The following is a 20,145-nucleotide window of genomic DNA, read 5'->3' as shown; positions in this document are numbered from 1 at the left end:
TAACATTATATGGAGCCACTTATAAGTTTTTCTTAACAGTTTTAATACTGATTTTGGCATTTTAACCCTTAGAAATTTTATGTGTAAAATTCAAAATTAATTACATGGAAAACCAACTCTGATATTGACAGTAAAGAATTCTTGCAGTCTGTTGATTTATTTCTGTTAGCATCTGCTTCAGACCAAATAGGAGGCTTTGTTGCTATTCTGCTACAGGTTTCACCCTCTTCCACCCTTGCCTCCTAAGAAAGGAAATAAAGGATGTTGTTATGGTCATAGGAGCCAAAATAAATATGATTGTTGAGAGAGAAATGTATGTAAAAGTAGAAGGTGAAAGAATGATCAGTTAAATGGAGCATATGTGGAAGCTTGAGAGAAGATTTAGTAATGAAATGTCATCTGTGGCTATGGACTTTGATTTTTAAAGTTATCTCTTTAGCAGCATGAGTTGAACAAATGAGACTTTAAAATTCCAAGTGTTGGCATTTAAAAGTTAACAATTTGTGTTCAAGATGTTAAAATAATACGAAGTACCACACCCCATTATTTCTAAAATGTAGATTTTTTTAATATCTCTGAAATTAAGCTGCATCTCATAGTTTAAGGCAGAAACATTTTAAATGTACCATGAAGTAACTGTCTGACAATGCCATCTTATATTCTGAGTTATGGTTTTATATATGTCTATAAATTTTAGAATTATTTTTAAAGTTGTTTTAACTAAGAATATTTCATGATAGGAAAATTGTTACTAAATCCCTAAAAATATAAATTTGGGGGTTAATTTAACTATGTTAAGTAAAAACTATTCTCGAATAACATGGCAATTTAATTTCATCTAGAGGACCTGAATATGTGTATTAAAAATTTATATATAGTTAATTTGTAATCAAATAATTGGCAAGAGATTACTGTTTAGATTGAAACTGTGTAAATTATTAATTTAAATTTTATTCATATAGTGTCTTATTAAAACTTAAAATTCATCAACTTCAATTTTTAAAAAAATCAATGGGTATGAATGATTTTATCTTTTACCCTTCATAATTTTAAATTGCCACCTAACTTGGAATGTTAAGAGAGTGTATTTTTTCTATTAGCAATTATCTTGAGATAAAAGTGTTTTTTTCCTGAGATTTTCTAATTACGAAACTTGGAGAAAAAATAAAATTAACAGGAAAGAAGGTAAAATAAAGTGAGAATGGTCATAAAACGCTAGGTGAAAAAAAAGCTATATTGCAGGCTAAAACTAAGGTAGAAATTAAATTCTTTAAAAATTAGAAATACAAGATTATAAGAATTATAGAATAATAGAAGTTAAGAAAACAAGGGGATGATTAAAATAGGCAAAGTATAAATGTTGGGTTAAATTTTATTTTTTAAAAGGAAGCAAGCTGAGTTTATAAAAATTTAAAATGATCAAAAATAAAGTTTATTTAACATATATTTATTGAGCGCCTACTGTGTAATAGGTAAAAAACTTTTGGTCTTTATGTCATATTCCCATGCTTCCTAAGCATTCAGCAGACATGGGAACCCTACTTGTAACCCTAGTTATGCTACCCTGCTTATTTCCCCAAATCAAAACGCACATGCACTTACACACATGCATATATATCTGTGATGAGACCAATAGACCACAGGAAAGAAGTCCTTACGGTTTCTGTTTCCACTGCCTCCCTTCAGATATGATTCTGGCCATTGCAGGAGGCACTGTTATTCTCACACTTGTATATAATTGAAGCTCCAAGCATTTCAGATATAAGCTCTGCTTTTGGATATAATGAAAAGAGAAGTTATATCACAATAATCTCTCTCTTGCTAGCTAAAAAGCTATAACTTTAGAGTATCATCTTTCACTGGGGAAATACACTGTACTACCTTATTCTTTATTCTTTACTTTAAGTCTCAGGTTTAAAATTTTTATTATGATAGTTATATTTTGCTTTGCTGAATTGTCCATGAAATTCTTTTGTCCATGAAATCAATCCATGTATATTTATTGTGCACCTGCATATACCTAGTACAGTGCTGTGCATTATATAGGAAGAAGGCACTGTCATTTCAAATTATATTATGGTTGGCCTCTAATAATATCTTTAAAGTGTTGGTTGAATCAATAACTGGTGTTCCTTCTTCTTATTTAGATGGAAGTGAAAATGTGACAGGATTGGACCTTTCAGATTTTCCAGCATTAGCAGACCGAAACAGAAGGGAAGGAAGTGGTAACCCAACTCCATTAATAAACCCCTTGGCTGGAAGAGCTCCTTATGGTAAATAAGCTTTTTAATGATGGCCAATGGAAAGTTTCCATTGCACATATGTATACACATACTGGTACTGGTATGTTTTCTTATCAGAGTAGTATTATTTATTGGAGTTGATATACCCAAAGTGCGTTTTCCTTCCAGAATGCCATCATAGCAAAGTTAAATGGGAAAACTTAGTTTGTACAGAAACACCGAAAGGAAGTCCTCATTGGTATTCAGAAGTTATTTTCTTCTGGCAGTTCTGCATTGATACACCTTAATGATTTTGTGATCTGCCTTTTATTAATTCGTCACACATCTATAAAAAGAATACAGTATTAGTGATTAATAATGACTGACCATACAGTAAATATTTTTTTCTAAGCGAGTTTTTTAACCTCCACACTATTGACATTTGGGTCAGATAATACCTTGTAAATGAGGGGCTGTCTTGTACATTATAGGATATTTAGCAACATCCCTGGCCTCTGCCTGCTGGATGCCAGTATCACCACTTACCTCTCACCTTTCCCCCATTGTGACAACCACAGATGTCTCCATAATTGACAAATGTGTAGGAGAAAAAATTGCCTCCTGTTGAGAACCACAGCTCATGGGTCATGTATAGTTTATGTAGACTCTCCGTCACTATTAAAATATCCCATTTTACTGTCTCTAATAAGAAATTTGTCTTATAGATGCTAAATGAAAAGAATAGGGGTGCTAAATATTTTCCCTATATTCCTTGACCTTTAAATGTTCAAATGTATATAATACAGGATTTATTTGTATATTATAGGACAGTTGTAGAAACATGTGCAGTAACAATTTAGACATGAAAATTATGTAGCTGCAATGTAGCCGTATTCTTTTTATTCTTTGCACATATTGTTTCTTTTTGGCAGAACCTAATAGAGACCAGTAGCAGAAAACAATGAACTTAGAGGGATCAGTTCATCACTCTTACAACTGTTTTTTCCCCATTTTCAACCTAGAAGGATTTCCATGCCTTTCAGAATATGAATATGAATAATATATGAAGATGGGAAAAACATTGTTCATATTCTGAAGTTTCCAAATCAGTCTTCCAAAAATAACAAAAAATGATCTGGAAGTTGAGTACCTAGCTACTTGATTCTCAGTTCAGACTCTAATGTTTTTAACCTTTCCTCATAGGTCCACTTTTTCATCCCTTTAGTCATTCCCGTTGCTCTCCTTGGACCAACTCTAGTTTCTCCATATCGTTCTTGAACTGTGGCGCCCCAAACTGGATATTGTCTCCAATAAGGGCCTGACTAATGCCAAGTATAGTGGGAGGATTACTTCCCAGTTCTTGCATGTTTTACATCTATTACATGGAGTCCAAGAAAATCTGAAATAATACGGAGTTGTTTAATAATTGATTGCAATTTGCTCACTCTGTAAGTCACTTTCAAGTAGAATACTGACATGTTCTCTTAAAATTTATTTTGTTCACTTGTATTTGACAACTGGTATTTATAATAGCTAGTCAAATATTTAAATAAAGCAAGCTTTTAAACAAAAAAATTAATGATTATTATCAATATCAAATTATGTCTTAAACACTTATTTCCCTTGCATTATTTGTATATTGAGTTATTAATCAGTATATAAAAATGTAGTTCTATATTGTTATTCTGAATACTAATTTTTTTGAAGAATGCTTTCAGAGCAAAATAAAAATATTTTTGGCATATTATGAGGAAAGTTAACTTTTTATAATTTTTAGCAAAATATCATAAATATCAATTGCAATTCTCTGGATTATTTTCATTACATAGTTGGAATGGTAACAAAACCAGCAAATGAGCAATCCCAGGACTTCTCAATACACAACGAAGACTTTCCAGCATTACCTGGTTCCAGCTATAAAGATCCAACGTCAAGTAATGATGACAGTAAATCTGTAAGTAACTGAGAATTATGTATGTCAGTGATGTAGTGTTTTCCCTTCAGATTTCTCTTATATTAACAGTTTTATAGACTATAGACTATATTAAGGACTTACTAAATACTATTACAAAATTGTTTATCTTGAATATTCGTAATAATCTAACTTCTGAAGAATGTGGAAACTCTTTATAACTTAGAAGATAGCCTATTTTTTTCCTATTTCATATAGGTTTGCAAATTTCTGTTGAACTTCTCAGAGTTAATTTAGACTTTTATTGTAGTCCCTGTCAGCTGGATCCCATGAAGTTTGATATTATAGCCTTCTAAGGAGCTGTGTTTTTCTTGAGTAAGTTTTCTCCTTGAAGAATCTTTATACACATTTTTATTCCTGTGTTGATTCAGCCAACTCAGCTTCCTCTTTCTGACTTAATGAATATGTTTATTTCTTCCACATTTCACTGAAAATAGCTTTTTTTGTGTGATGGGAGTTTGTATATTAAAATTTTGATAAAGAAGAATATTGGGTAAGAATTAAAATAAATACGAATTTTAAAAGTGCGTATGTTCTGACTTATCTTGGAGGTTTTTATGGTGATATTTAAGTATTTAGTTTCTCTTCTAAATGAAAGTACTGAAGAGTTGTAATTTCAAGTGTATCCCGAAGCATGAAGTCCTGAGATGATAGTTAACATATTTTGTCTGTGACTGAAAATCTGAGATAAGAATATGTTTCATATATTCCTTGTCCTTTAAATGTTCAAGTGTGTATAATACAGGATTTATTTGAATACTATGGGACAGTTGTAGAAACAAAAAAATTTAATGTAGAACTTGGAACACAGGTAACTTACTACCAAATTAAATATAATAAAGAATGAATAGAAATGTGAATTTGAAATTTTTATATTTAACAAAAATTAATGTTACGTTTAATTTTTTTTCATGTTAGAATTTGAATACATCTGGCAAGACAACTTCAAGTACAGATGGACCCAAATTCCCTGGAGATAAAAGTTCAACAACACAAAATAATAACCAGCAGAAAAAAGGGATCCAGGTGTTACCTGATGGTGGGACTCCATAAAATATGTCAGTGGTATTATAGAATTCTTTTTTTCTTTTACTTTTTCAGCAAAGATAAAAATGACTATGTTCTTCTTATTCAGGTCGGGTTACTAACATTCCTCAAGGGATGGTGACGGACCAATTTGGAATGATTGGCCTGTTAACATTTATCAGGGCAGCAGAGACAGACCCAGGAATGGTACATCTTGCATTAGGAAGTGACTTGACAACATTAGGCCTCAATCTGAACTCTCCTGAGTAAGTTTTTTTCTTTCCTTCCACATCTGTACGTAAGATCTCCCTGCATATCATCAAATTATATCACCTGCTGCCACTAATTGTTACTGTTATCTGTTGAATCATGGGTCATTCCCTTTCATATTAGCTCCTGTATCTCAGTCATTTCACAATATTACTCCTCTTATAATTTGGCCGTTTAAACACATATATGATCTTTCTAAATCCTGACATCTCGGCTCCTTGAATTTCTCTCATCCAGAAATCTTACCCCTCTACTATACCTCACCTGCTCGCCTCTTTTATCATCCTTTTGAGCTTGCCATTACTAGTAACTTTAGTTTCTCTGTAATTTTAAGTCTGTGCTCCCATGCCACTTCTTATCTTCTATCCCTCTCCCTGTAGTGTTGGCTCCTGTAATCATTTGACTCTATTGGGACCTTCAATCCATTCTTTTACCTTCTTGTTGTTCTGAAACATCTCTCTCTCTCTCTTTCCCTGCAGTGAACTCGCTTCCTTCTTACCCAGTTAAACTCTGTGGTCAGTCATACTGCTCTTCTACATATGCTCTTGACTGCTCTGCCCCTCTCCTGCTTTGTCATACTTGCATGGCAAAAAACTATAACCCTGGTTATATCTCCGCCTATTCTATTTTTGACCTGTGCTACTGAGCCTGGTGGGAGAGAAGCTTACAACTTCACTGCCTGGTTTCATTGTAGATGTACATCCAGGAACGGGAAAAGTAGGACCTTAATTCTGTCAACCATAATCATAACTGGCATGCCTAGTCCATTTATTCTTTTACTCTCCTATGCAACTATTTTATATTTGCCTATTCAAACCCCTGTCCTTACTCTCAGGTGATGGCCTTGTGTTTTTTTTTTTATTTCTACTTTTTTAAGAAAGATGGAAACAATCAGAAGAGAATGTCAGCATAGTCCTCCAACCAAATCTAACTATTTACTACCGTCTGCACTTCCCTTCTCTTGCACACTGTTGTTGTAGTTGATCCATTTTTTTCTAATTTTTTGTACTTCGTTGGGTTATTTCTGTCGGCATACAAATATGTAATTACTTTCATATTAAAAGGACTTCTTGGTCTAATGCCCCTCATTTTTATATTCTCCTTTGAAGTAAAATTCTTCAAAAGAGCCATCTCTGTAAATCCCATTCGTCTTCTATTCTCTGTTAATATTTTATTCCTGCTACACTAAAACTATTCTTGTCAAGGTCATCAAATGACCAGTATATTAATAAATTCATTGGTCACTTTCAGGAACTTATCCTTTTTTGACCTGTGAGCAACATTGGACATACATAGTAAAGGGCTGCTGTATTGCTTCTCACTAGTTTAACTGCTACCATCCTCTTTTGAATCACCATCCACTCTTGCCTGGATTACTCCATTAGCTAATCACTGGTTATTTCTCCTTCTTCCTTTGCCCCTCATAATCTCTTCTTTACACAGCAGCCAGGACAATTCTTTTTGAATAAGTTAATCTTCTGTTATATACCCATTACGGATTTATAGTTTCATTACGATTAAAAACCCAAAATATTTACAGGCCTTCTAATATCTATAGGCCTGATTTCTGTCTCTCTCCAATAGCTTCTCCCTTTGTTCACTCTGTCCCAGCTTCACTGGCCTTCTTGCTGTACCTCAGACATGTCAGTTACATGTCTGCCTTAGTGGTTCTAGCAGTTTCCTCAGACTAGGATAGTCTTTAGCAGATAAATAATGGTTAATTCCTTACATTCGTCAAGTCTTTGTTCATATCTGACCTTTTAAATGATACCTAACCTGATACCTATATTTAATTATATAACTAATCTCCTCTCTCTGCCCCTCCATTAATGGGGAATATAATTTATTATGTAAATAGTTTTTATCTGCCTCCCTCCAATCCATCATCCTGAACCAAAAAGTAAGTTTCATTTTGTCAGTGATCTTTGCTTTGTTTGTTGATGTATTTCAAGCACCTGTTAATGGTTCCAGGCATATAATAAGCATTCAATAAATATTTGATGAATTTGAACTTTTGCTTTTAATAATTACTGATTTTCTTTCCCCTTTTTTTGACCATAAAAATGAGAAAGTAATTTTACTTGGGTCATGGTATTAATGAATTCTAAGCATAGGCATAGATATATATATATATACAGTTGTTCATAAGGAAAAAGGCATGCAGGTTATGATTATTACAATAGCTTTATTGACTCAAAAGAATGTCACAATGCAACTGTAAATCTACTTTTGCCAACCCCTGAATATATAAAACCTGGTTTCAGTTTCCTGCTGTATATAAGTCATAGTAAACCCAAGAAAGGAAATTAGAAATAAAAAGTTAATGTTTTTGAAGTTATTGTTTTTCCTGATATCCTGAACTAAAATTAGAAATCTTTTTTTCTACCCTGGACTTCAGAGTGTTTTTTTTCCCCTCCTTTATTCAGAAATCTCTACCCCAAATTTGCATCACCCTGGGCATCTTCACCTTGTCGACCTCAAGACATAGGTAGGAGATTGTATTTGTGTTAAGACCTTTAAAAAATATATTTATAACTGAGAATCAGTTAATAAGCCTTTTTTTATTTTATTATCTAGACTTCCATGTTCCATCTGAGTACTTAACGAACATTCACATTAGGGATAAGGTGAGTGTAGTTTATTATTCTACTCAGCATGAATTTATAAGTACTCAGGCACTGTTTTTCAGTTCAGATAGCATAATACTTGGAAATAATTAGCAATGGTCTCAGGTATAATTTCATATGTTTATTCAGCTATATGTAGCGATTTTATTTCTACTTTTGTTTGTATTCTTAATGTTGATGAGGTTCTGGATTACATTTTGTTTAATATTTTTCAACAAAACACTTTTAGGACTGATAAAATACTGCTTTATAGTTATCAGTAACAGTGTACAACCATAACCGTTGTTGATGGGAATAAACTAACTTGAAATATGTAATAAATTCCTTCTGATGTTCATACAGAAGAAGACATGCAGGTTATGATTATTACAGTAGCTTTATTAACTCATAAGAATATTACAATGCAACTGTAAACCTACTTTTGCCAATCTGTGTATATATAAAATCTTTTTTTAGATTTTATATCTTTATCGGTTAGAAAGATTTTCTTATAGTACAGATACAGTGTTTTTAATAGAATTATATATTATATGTTTAAAAACTACTTATGACTTTTGGCTTTTTTCTGTAATTTTTTTTTTCTATTTTTGAATTACCTAAAATTCTATTTATAAAGTAACTGTTAACAGATTGCAGCTTTAATCTTTTTTTTTTTATTTTTTTCCTGGTCAAAGAAAGAAAGAAAGTGGTAAACACTTATTTTAGGGAAAAGAACTACGAGTTTATTTTTGTTAGAGATAGTGTCTGGATTTTAGCCTTGTGAAAGGATATATTAAAATTACATATTTGTGTTATTCCTATGTGTATAAGTGGCTAATGTAAATGACAATGTTCTGCATCTATACCATGTAGTTGTGTAAGCCAAATCGATATTGATGTTGGGGACAAGCAAGTAAAGAGATATATTTCTCACTATGTCTTAATTCTTGAGTTAGGTGGAAGATAAGTATGAGATGGAGATAGATATCTTTTTCTATTTTTGGATTGTATGACTTGCTGCCACCTCCACTGTAGGACTCTTTTGCTCCCAATACCTAAAGGATCCAGACCATTTCTCAATGCCAGTTTACTAACTTAGGATGATTTGACACATTTGGGACTGCTACCTGAATGGGGATAATATGAATGGAGAGAAAAATTACATTCAGAGAATGTGTAGCAGTTAAGTAAATATTTAGATACAGGATTAAGTAAAAAAAAGTATTTTTGTTTTGGTGAGCATTTAAGATTTGTATTAATGTGAGAACTCACATTTTATAGTTTGGTAGACAATTAATTTGTTTCTGCTTTCTAGAGGAACATGTAAAGCAGTCATACATTCATTTAATCAAAATAAGCAATCTCGGCATTATTTTTGTACTTAACATCCATGATTTGCTAAATATACTTAACCAACTGATTTGTGCTTGAGTCATTGTCAAATGTAAATTCAATAACATTTCCTGTGAGTCTATCAGACATACAAGGCTTGTTCACATAGAGTCACTTAGTTAATTTTCATTCTTAGTAACCCTTGTAAGATTTCATTTTCTACATTTTATAATTGAAGTTTAGAGACATTAAATTACTTGAAATGGTATATTAGTAAGTAATGGAATTAGATCTTGAATATAAGTTCTGAATCTCGGAGCACAATGTTTCACTATTACTCCCACATTGGATAACTAATAAATCCCTTAAGTAAGACATTCAGCATTTGAACTCAACTGGAAGTTTTTATTTAGCTCTTTTCCTATTAGTACATAAAATAGATGTACCAGAAGTAATTGTTAAATAACTTTAGTCACTTAAATAATAAACTACCCTAAACGATGAAACTCTCCTTTAGAATTATAGCTACTTGTATAATCATGTAATAGCAGCTATCTGCTATGAAGAGAAGAGTTTCTGTTTCTGTTTTTACTTTAGTAGTAGCAGTTATATGTTAGGATTTTCAGACTTGTTTTACATTTGAGAATAATTTATTTCTCTTTCCTAGCTGGCTGCAATAAAACTTGGCCGATATGGAGAAGACCTTCTCTTCTATCTCTATTACATGAATGGAGGAGACGTATTACAACTTCTAGCTGCAGTAGAGCTGTATGTTCAAAATATTTTTAAACATTTTTGTATTATAGTGGATCTTGTTTATTCTGAAAGCTGCTTTTTAAAAAAATTATGATGGCTGTAGTTTTTGTCTTTTGTTTTTAAAGTGAAAATATTTCTCCATCAAGAAATTTATTTTTACATTTAGTAAAATAAAGTTTAATTTATATTGAAATCTTAGATTACTATGGCTTCATAATCACTGTGTACATAAAAAGAATTTTAAACTTAACCCTAAGTTTGTAAGAAGCCTGAAGACAGAATTAACTTGGATCATGGATTTGGTGAATCTAATTTTTATAAGATATGGTTCATAACTGTGGTTCATCTGAGTCCTTATGGAACCACATATGTTAGTGACAGTGAATTTCATCATTCAATAAACATCTATTAAATATTATGTGGACAACTCACTGTACATATATCTTGTGTGTTTTGAATATTGATAAGATAAAGTCCAACTTAAATTACTGTTAAGAAGTTGGTCTACGGATATGTTTTTTTCTGAGCATTTCTGTTTTCACCTGATGTCGTACAAATAAAAAGTTTGTGTTGTTTCTCATGTACAGTTGGTAACATATTAGTCATTCTAATCATGATTACTATACAGTGAGTTACTAAAAAATTCTGATGTTATGATTAGGAGACATTTTTACAGATTTAAGTATTTTATAACATTTCTTATAATATTTCTACAAATGGCTTTGATTAGATACTTAACTGTAAAACTTACTGTGTTGATAATAAATTGTTTTTTATTTCTCAGCTGAGAATTTGTTTTTTTCTCATGTTCTTTTCACATTTTTTGTAAGATAGGAATTGATAACTGTTCCTTTTAAGTTATAAGTAAATAAATTCATTCATCCATCCATCACTGGCTGTGTTGTCTCATATCATATATCTAAAAATTACCCCATGGTATGGATAGGAAGATATTTGTTTACGTGGAGGTTTTGTGTGAATTTAAATAGTTAATTCAAATAGACATTGTATTTAGTTCCATACAAAATAATTCAAGTAGTTGGCATTTTTGTTTGTTTTAATAGATATTTCTATTTCTATTGAATATTAAGAAGAACAAAAAAGTGAAGTTTCTGGAACACAATCATTCTTTATTTGGTCTGCCTAAGATTTTACCACATCACTCATAAAGTTTTTAAGATCTTGTTTTGTTTTCATTAAAAGTTTCTTCAGTTAAGTAAAGATGTGGGTTTTGGAAAAATTAAGAAATTATTTTTCTGCATTTATTTCACTAGGGTTGTACATAATAACAAAGTCAGGACAAAGAAGCATTCCTACTTATATATTTTATGTGTAATAATTTTCTGAGAAAAGTTTTAAAAATATGAGCCATAGGAAAATATTAATTGTCTTTTTCTCTTAAAAATTGAAGTTTTAACCGTGATTGGAGATACCACAAAGAAGAACGAGTATGGATTACCAGGGCACCAGGCATGGAGCCAACAATGAAAACCAATACATATGAGAGGGGAACATATTACTTCTTTGACTGTCTTAACTGGAGGAAAGTAGCTAAGGTATATATTTTGTTCATGTGTAAATGTATAAATCCAGATTTAAAAAAGAAGTGACCTCTATTGTCTGTTTATATGTACCAATGCATTCATTTTAGTAATGTGCCAGATATTTGGTCTTTTGTCTCTACCTCCTCAGCTTGATTTATTTAACTCTAGGAGAGTATGCAGAAACAGTTCATATCACTCATAGTTAGAAAAATGATTGAACTTGGTAAGAAATTTTGTAACTTCAAAAGCCTTGGTGACATTTTAAATATTTTTGTTTCTACTAAGTTGTAAAATAAAGATACTCTTGTGCAATGCCAGTCATGTATTATATTATTGTTACTTTTTATTAAGCAGGTCTGAGATTTCCCATAAACCGGTATATATAAACAGATACAGGGTTTTTAAAACAGTTGCACACATTATAGAAAAGAGTTTAGAGTTTTGAAACAGAAGACAGTTCATTGGATGATTTTTTAGTTGTTAGTTTGGGCTTTTTTTTTCTTTCTTTTGAGTCATCTTTACTAAACTGATAAAAAGGTAAAACATTTTAAGAAAACAATGTAAAGTGCTTACCAGATATTTATCACAAAAAAATGTTTTACATTACAAGATTTCATATAAAACTTGAAAAATACAAGGGATTAAATTTTTTAAAAATTACTATTTTTAGGTGTTTTCTCAATGATTAATGTCATTACTTCTCAGAGCAAGTCCATATACCACTATAGACTGTATTTGAGTTATTTTAACCATTCTACTTATTATACATATCTTGATTTCAAAAGTAGATCTATGTTCTAACTTTTCAGTTATGTTAAAATAATTATATTCATTACAAATAGTACATAAGACATTGTGTATATTACCTGTTCTTTAAGAAGTGATAGTGTAATAGAAAGCCATAGTCTTTGTTGTCATGGATTTAAATTTAACTCCTGTTTCTGCTATTTATGCTTTCACCTTGTGCAATTTTCCTTTTAAATCAAAATACTTCCCTCTAGATTTTCATGAACTTTAAATGAGATTACACACAAACACATTTACACTAAATGTAGTGCTTGGCAAATATTGAGTATTTTATATATGAGAGTAGTTGTGGTAGTTTGTTGCTGCTGTTTCAATCATTGTTATTACAGCTCATTACTTTTTTCCCAAAGATGGAAAAATGATAATTGATTTTTTAGGTTAAGTCATTGGTCCTCAAATTTTAGCTTACATCAAAATTACCTGGAGACCTTTACACAGATTGCTTGGCCATACCGCCATTGTTTCTGACTTAGTGAGTTTGTAGATGGAACCTGAGAATTTTTATTTCTAACAAGTTCCCAAGTGATGCCAATGATGATGCTGGTCCGTGTCTGGAGCCATACTTTGGGAAACTCTGTTAGTTGATTCTATAGGAGAGAAAAGGTCTCTTTGGAGGATGAAAAATCCTATTAGGAAATAACTGAAGTTTTTTCCATTCAATTTGAGGCTTTTGCTTGTAAATTATTCCAAATTTAGGATATGCAAAAAAGGGGTGGATGTGTGAAGTAGATAGATATATAATTTTAGATACATTTCAGTTCAGTATATGTGAAGAAAATCAAGTTATTGAAAATACTTGTTTTCTATAGAACTAAGTTCTCCCCATAAACTTAAATATTCAGAAACAATTTAATAGGGCCCCTATTAAACATTAATAGGGCCCCTTATTATCTCACAAAAGGAAATCCCTAGTCACAGAAATGTCATTTTAAAGAATATTTTGTTTGTTGAGTGTGTGTACACATGCGTGCGCACAAAATAATTTTACTCAATTTTATCTCTCTTGTATTGTTGGGTTTTCTTAACCTTTTCCTTTAAAATTTTTAGCAGGGCCGTAGGAAAATAAAATTTGGGAAATAATCACTAAACTTTTCCCTAAGAAATCTCTCTTAGGGAAGTAATTTGCTGGCCACTTGTACTGATATTCTTTAACAAAATTATTTTCATAGTAATGAAAGCAAGTGGAATTTTGTTTTTTATCAAATTTCTTTTGGTTGTATTAAAATACAGGTTCATAAACTTAAACCAAGTTGTATTGTATTCATAGAGTAAACTTTTGCAATGACTTCCGTTTTTTTAGGTTGTTATCAGTATTTTTCTAGAAACTGGATTAGGAATTAAATTAATTTCATTCATAGTTATATTCATTAACAGATTTCATTATACTACACAAACTCCATTAAAATGCCAGGTCCCAAGTTAATTTCAAAGTCCGCATCTGTAAAGTAGGTGTGGCTTACTATTTACAGTTAAAGAACATGCATTAAATAGCTTCAACTCATTGTAAGAAACCTACGCTGAGAATTAGTATTATAACTAATAACTTGATGTTACCATGGTATCATGAAAAGTATTGGCCTGATTCGACCATAATCAGGTCTCCATCCAGAATATCTTGTATATGAGGTTCTTCCTTTCTCTTTTGTAAACCACTTAATATTTTTAGGGAAATTAAGAATTGTAATGTTAAGTAAGGGAGTAGATTATTTAAACCAGAAGTACTTCTTATCCCTAAAAATTCTGACTCTGAGTTCTAGAATGTGACCCGTTATTTATTTTAAAAATGTCTTATATGTCAATAATTTATGTACATAAAAATTTTGATGCTGCCTTTGCTTAATCTCCCCTTTTAGATAATCTTGATTTGTCAGCAGACTAGGTGGTCTGTCTTATATGGAATTACTCATTATCCCACTAATTTAAAATAGTGGTAATTTGGATAGTAGTTATTTTACTCTTAATGAGTAAAATTTGAAAAATAATTTCATCCACAGAGAAATTTTAGATGCTGGAGGCTGCCCTGTTATCAGTAGCTTTCTCATACTAAACTTACAAACTTAAGAATTTTTTTCGGCCTAACTTTACCATTTGAGTCCAACATTGAATAGGATTTTTAATGCTTAGGATTATCATATCATAGCCTGATATAAATAAGGGTTGTTTTTTTTTTATTTTCATTAACTTCACTTTTACATTTTAGTACTTTTTATACTGTAATTAGGAAGGTGCTTTTTTCAAAATAAAAAGTATTTCTAATATAACTGTACTTAAGATAGTTTACTTCCTTCCTAAAATTTAATGAGGACTTATCCTAGTGAAGAAAAGCTGACATTTCTGAGGATTTTAGAAAACATTCCTGCAGTGTATGTTTTTCTGTGAAATTTGATCAGTAATAATAATTTTACTTGACATCTGAATCCAGTGCATGTATTCCAATTCTGCTTCATAGTAACCTTTTGAGAATATGTAACCTAATTTTATTAATAGAAAAATGAAGACAACAGAAGTTATTTTTTAAAAGTATCTAGAACTCTTTCTAGCCTTTAAAATCATTAAATTATAATCTAAAAATTTTTTTCCATTAAAGCAAATACCTAATCTTTGAATACTTTAAAAGTTAAGTGTTCTGTTTCTAAAAGAAATGAAGAAAACTGTGTTTATTAATTCATCAGCCATTAGTTACATTCCTGCTAGGGCCCTGGCACTATTCTAGGCAGTAGGTAATCATATACAGAAGAAGACATCCTTCTTGCCCCTACAGATTATACAGAGGTAGAGGTGTGCATATGTGTTATGTGTGTGCATATAGCATAAACATGTAAAAGAGATGTAATCAACAATCAAAGTTAGGGATACCAGTATATAGTAAGCTTTGCATATTTTAACAATGAAAGTATAGAGAAAACAAAAATAAGATTTTAAAAATGGAACACAAAAGTGCGACCTATTTAATTTCTAAATCTGATATAAAAGTCTTTGTGAGTCTCTTAATTATCATCCTATATAATAAAAGGGTAATATGCAAATCGACTGAAGGGCAGAATGACTGGTTGCTATGACGCACACAGACCACCAGGAGGCAGGCGCTCAACGCAGGAGCTGCCCCCTGGTGGTCAGTGCACTCCCACAGGGAGAGTGCTGCTCAGCCAGAAGCCCAGAAGCCAGGCTGACAGCTGGCAAGCACAGTGGCAGTGGCAGGAGCCTCTCCCTCCTCTCGGCAGCGCTAAGGATATCCAACTCCCAGCTTAAGCCGGCTCCCCCTGGGGAGCGGGGAGCAGGCCTAAGCCCGAAGTTGGACATCCCCCAAGGGCTCCCAGACTGCAAGAGGGCGCAGGCCTGGCTGGAGGACTCTCCTCTCCCCCCCGCCCCCCCCAAGTCCACAAATCTTGTGCACCGGGCCTCTAGTATTAAAATACTTATGTTCCCTAGATTTAAACTGATCTCTTTTTTAAAGATAGGGAAAATATATGTGCATTGATGAAATCACTCTAGTTATAAATTTTAACAGTAGAATTCACCAATGTGCAATGACAAAGACAGGAAAATTGAACAGAATTTTAAATTTTATAACTTAGGTCGTGAGATGTATGATTTGTCATAGTTACAACTAGACTCTTTACCCTATAACTACACGTAATTTAGAATGATAGATCAAAAAGATACTTTCTTTACTAACTGGGTATGCATCTTCAAGCCAGACAATAAATTATTTTAAAGCCTAGCCAGGTGAAAAGAGAGTTGTGCTTATACAGTGTATTAGGGAGAGCTGTGGTAATTGTGATGGTAATTCTGATATTGCTAGTTTTTACTGATAAGCATATAACCACTGTGCTTTTGTTACTCTACAAACCCTATAAAGTGAACCTTTTTAGATTAAAGTCAACACTGGGTGCCTTCTTTATAAATATTTGTCAGTGGACTAAAGTTTTTCAACATTATTTATGGATATATGGTGTAATGAAATGATTCTATTTTGGATCTTCGGCTAAGAATATTAAAAATAATGTTTTATGCTGGAAAAGTCATGGTATTACATGGATCTGGATTCTAATCCTAAATCTGATACTTGTATGACTTGGGCAAGTTACTTGTGAGCCCCATGTTCCTCAAGTGCAAAATGAAGATGATATCTACAGTTATAAAGATTAGAATAAAATCAACTCTAGCCCTATTTTGACACACATTAGACTTTCAGCAAGTTGTACTTGCTCTTTCTGTAATTGTTAATGTAATGTCCTTAAATTTTAAGTACTTGGTTTTGTATCTCAAAATTTAATCATGACATAGGTTTTCATTTTAATTTAAGAGTGAAATTTCCCCCTTAATTTAATAGTGGAAATGCTTATTATTGAAATCAATACAAAACAAAACAGCAGATAAGGTAAAATATAGTGACCCATAGTACTAACATTACTTGCTGGCTTTCTTTAATCATAATATATCATATTAAATAATTTTTTAAATGTGATCGACTGAGATAGTTTATGCTAAATGAATTTAGTTGTAGAATTAATGATTTTAGAACCTCTTGCTCTTTGGATTTGCAAAGGTATGATTTTTATATTAATACTAGAGGCCTGGTGCATGATTGGAGCGGGAGGTTGGCCAGCCGGGGAGGGACCGTGGAGGGCACCAGGACATGTCCAGCCTTTCTCCCTCAGTCCCAATCGGCCGGACCCCACCAGCAAGCTAACCTACTAGTTGGAGCGTCTGCCTCCTGGTGGTCAATGCATGTCATAGAGAGAGGTTGAGCAGCCTTAGCATATCATTAGCATATTACGCTTTGATTGGTTGAATGGTCAACCGGACATTTAGCATATTAGGCTTTTATTATATAGGATAGGATAAAAAATTATATTCTGCATCTCATTGATCTTGGTTAAGTATGAAAACAATGGCTTCAACATTTTTAAATTTTAAAACTCATGAAGATAATGTAGTATTTTGAAAGTTTAATTGAAATAGGCTATGCAGTTTGCTTTCAAATGTGCCTACATCAGCCACTGTCTAGTTTTGGGTAGCAGTTACATCTTTTCAGGGGTTTGCTTTTGTGAAATGGGAAGTCTGGAGATGTGTGAGTTTTAAGTTCATTTTTTTTCCTGAAATTTAAATGTTAGAATAATTTTGTATGCTTCTTTTATAAGACAAATTGGTAAACTATTTCTAAAGTTTTTTCTTGAAAAATAAATTTTTAGGTTTTATATTTCATTGAATGAGGCTTTACTTTTAAATATAGCATGTCCCAAAAATGTATACACACTTTAACAGCTGATAACTCACTTAATTTTCACTCCTTTTCAGGTTTAACTGATTTGAAATAATGGGTGAAGCCATACTAAGTTTTGAACAAAGAAAATTTATCCTAAAGTGGCATTATACTTCTTTTTATGGGGATACATAAAAGATAAAGTTTATGGTACAAAACCAACAGCAGTCGGCGAATCGAGGGTGCACAAAATACCGAACGAAATGATTCTCGATGTTTGCGATTCCATTGCTTCATATTATCAGCAGTGCCTGGACCAGAACGGTCATCATTTTGAAAACTGGCGTTGAAAAAGAAAATTATTCCTTTCTGTAGATTCTTTTAAATTTTGAAAATGAACTGTATGTTAATAAACACTGACTTTATAATCTGTTCAAAGTGTGTTATACATTTTTGGGGACACCCTATATTCTCTAATTTTCTGTGTTTTTTATTAGTGATATAGTAAGTACCCTGTCAAGTTTTTGTTTTTGAGGGGGAAACAAGCATAGAATTTGTGACATAAAATAGATGTTCATGAGAAGTCTGACTTTTATGCAGGAAGTCTCTATTTTACTTATCAGATAGAAATGACAGCATATTATTTTTATTCAAGCTATATTTTACCTAAGAGAAAAATTAGTTGGTATATCTGTGTCTGTGAACATTCTCATAGATGTAGGTATTTTGTTAATATAGTAAAATATGTTTTCACAAAACTTGGAGGACAAAGGGAGAGGAAATCAACTAAATTCTTAAATTTGGTTTTGTAGGAGTTCCATTTGGAATATGACAAATTAGAAGAACGGCCTCACCTGCCATCCACCTTCAACTACAACCCTGCTCAGCAAGCCTTCTAAAAAAAGACTTCCCTTTTCTTGGGGTATGGCTGTCTCAGCACAATACTCAACATAACTGCAGAACTGATGTGGCTCAGGCACCCTGGTTTTAATTCCTTGAGGATTTGGCAATTGGCTTACGCAAAGGGTCACCATTTGAGGTCCTGCCTTACTAATTATGTGCTGCCCAACAACTAAATTTGTAATTTGTTTTTCTCTAGTTCGAGCAGGGTCTGAATTTTTTTCATTTATTTTCTTTTTTTGCCAGCAGACAGACTTGGGTCTATAAAGACAAGCAAGTACACTGACAGAAGTTTACCGTTTAGTTTCTAAAATGTAAAAAAGAAAACCCACAAAAGACTCAACAAAATTAGACCACAAAATTTGCATTGTTCATTGTAGCACTATTGGTAATAAAATAACAAATGTTTGTGCATTTTTATGTGAAGATCCTTCTCGTATTTCATTTGGAAAGATGAGCAAGGTCTGCTTCCTTCATTTTACTTCCCCTTTTGTTTTTGAAAGGCAGTTTCGCCAAGCTTAACGCAAGAATATCTGACTGTTTAGAAGAAAGAGATTGCCACAATCTCTGGATGGTTTCCAGGGTTGTGTTATTACTGAGCTTCATCTTTCCAGAATGAGCAAAACACTGTCCAGTCTTTGTTACGATTTTGTAATAAATGTGTACATTTTTTTTAAATTTTTGGACATCACATGAATAAAGGTATGTATGTACGAATGTGTATATATTATATATATGACATCTATTTTGGAAAATGTTTGCCCTGCTGTACCTCATTTTTAGGAGGTGTGCATGGATGCAATATATGAAAATGGGACATTCTGGAACTGCTGGTCAGGGGACTTTGTCGCCCTGTGCACTAAAGGGCCAGATTTTCAGCAGCCAAGGACATCCATACCCAAGTGAATGTGATGGGACTTAAAGAAGTGAACTGAGACAATTCACTCTGGCTGTTTGAACAGCAGCATTTCATAGGAAGAGAAAAAAAGATCAATCTTGTATTTTCTGACCACATAAAGGCTTCTTCTCTTTGTAATAAAGTAGAAAAGCTCTCCTCACTGCAGTGTTGACTTTGATTTGAAATTGTGAAATTATTTCTTCAGCATGAAAAATAGAAGATAAAACTAAGGGTTTACAAATATCGAAGGGTGTAACTAAACAATTTAAAATGTAGTTTTCTTTCAGTTTTTGACAAGTAGTTTACTGGAACCATCACCATTTCACTTGTAGGTTAAAATGTAGACATTTTTAGTATTAACCAAGTTCAAAACAGAGAAAACTATTAGAAATAAAACTTCCTGATCACTCTTGGGACCCAATCAAAATGCTTTTCTTTTGCGTGAAACTTGTAAGAAATTTCTTGCTAGACCTTTGATATTTATCATTAAGAAGTAATACTCAAATTAAGGGAAGCCAAAAGCAGTGGCAGGACAGACTTCACCTCCAGTGTGCTGGCCTGTATATTTCACAGTTACAAGTTGATGGGTTCTTTTCCATCTAAACT

General features: G+C 32.3%; 1 protein-coding gene across 4 annotated transcripts in view; it reads left to right on the top strand.

The window, feature by feature from the left end:
• CNOT2 (CCR4-NOT transcription complex subunit 2) overlaps positions 1-19,699 on the top strand; it is a 117,854-nt gene extending 98,155 nt beyond the window's left edge. For all 4 annotated transcript variants that reach the window (XM_081083300.1, XM_081083298.1, XM_081083301.1 and 1 more), the window contains 9 exons: positions 2,148-2,273; positions 4,052-4,176; positions 5,113-5,233; positions 5,330-5,486; positions 7,917-7,978; positions 8,068-8,117; positions 10,096-10,196; positions 11,596-11,740; positions 18,554-19,699. In XM_081083300.1, the coding sequence (XP_080939426.1) occupies positions 2,148-2,273; positions 4,052-4,176; positions 5,113-5,233; positions 5,330-5,486; positions 7,917-7,978; positions 8,068-8,117; positions 10,096-10,196; positions 11,596-11,740; positions 18,554-18,640 (974 nt within the window). In that variant the 3' untranslated portion in view covers positions 18,641-19,699. The remainder of the gene's footprint in view (positions 1-2,147; positions 2,274-4,051; positions 4,177-5,112; positions 5,234-5,329; positions 5,487-7,916; positions 7,979-8,067; positions 8,118-10,095; positions 10,197-11,595; positions 11,741-18,553) is intronic.
• The last annotated feature ends 446 nt before the right edge of the window (positions 19,700-20,145 follow it).

Source organism: Myotis nattereri, assembly GCF_964212035.1.
Source record: "Myotis nattereri genome assembly, chromosome: 2".
NCBI lineage: Eukaryota > Metazoa > Chordata > Mammalia > Chiroptera > Vespertilionidae > Myotis > Myotis nattereri.
Note: the sequence above shows the minus strand (reverse complement) of the source record. Positions and strands in the feature narration are given on the sequence as shown.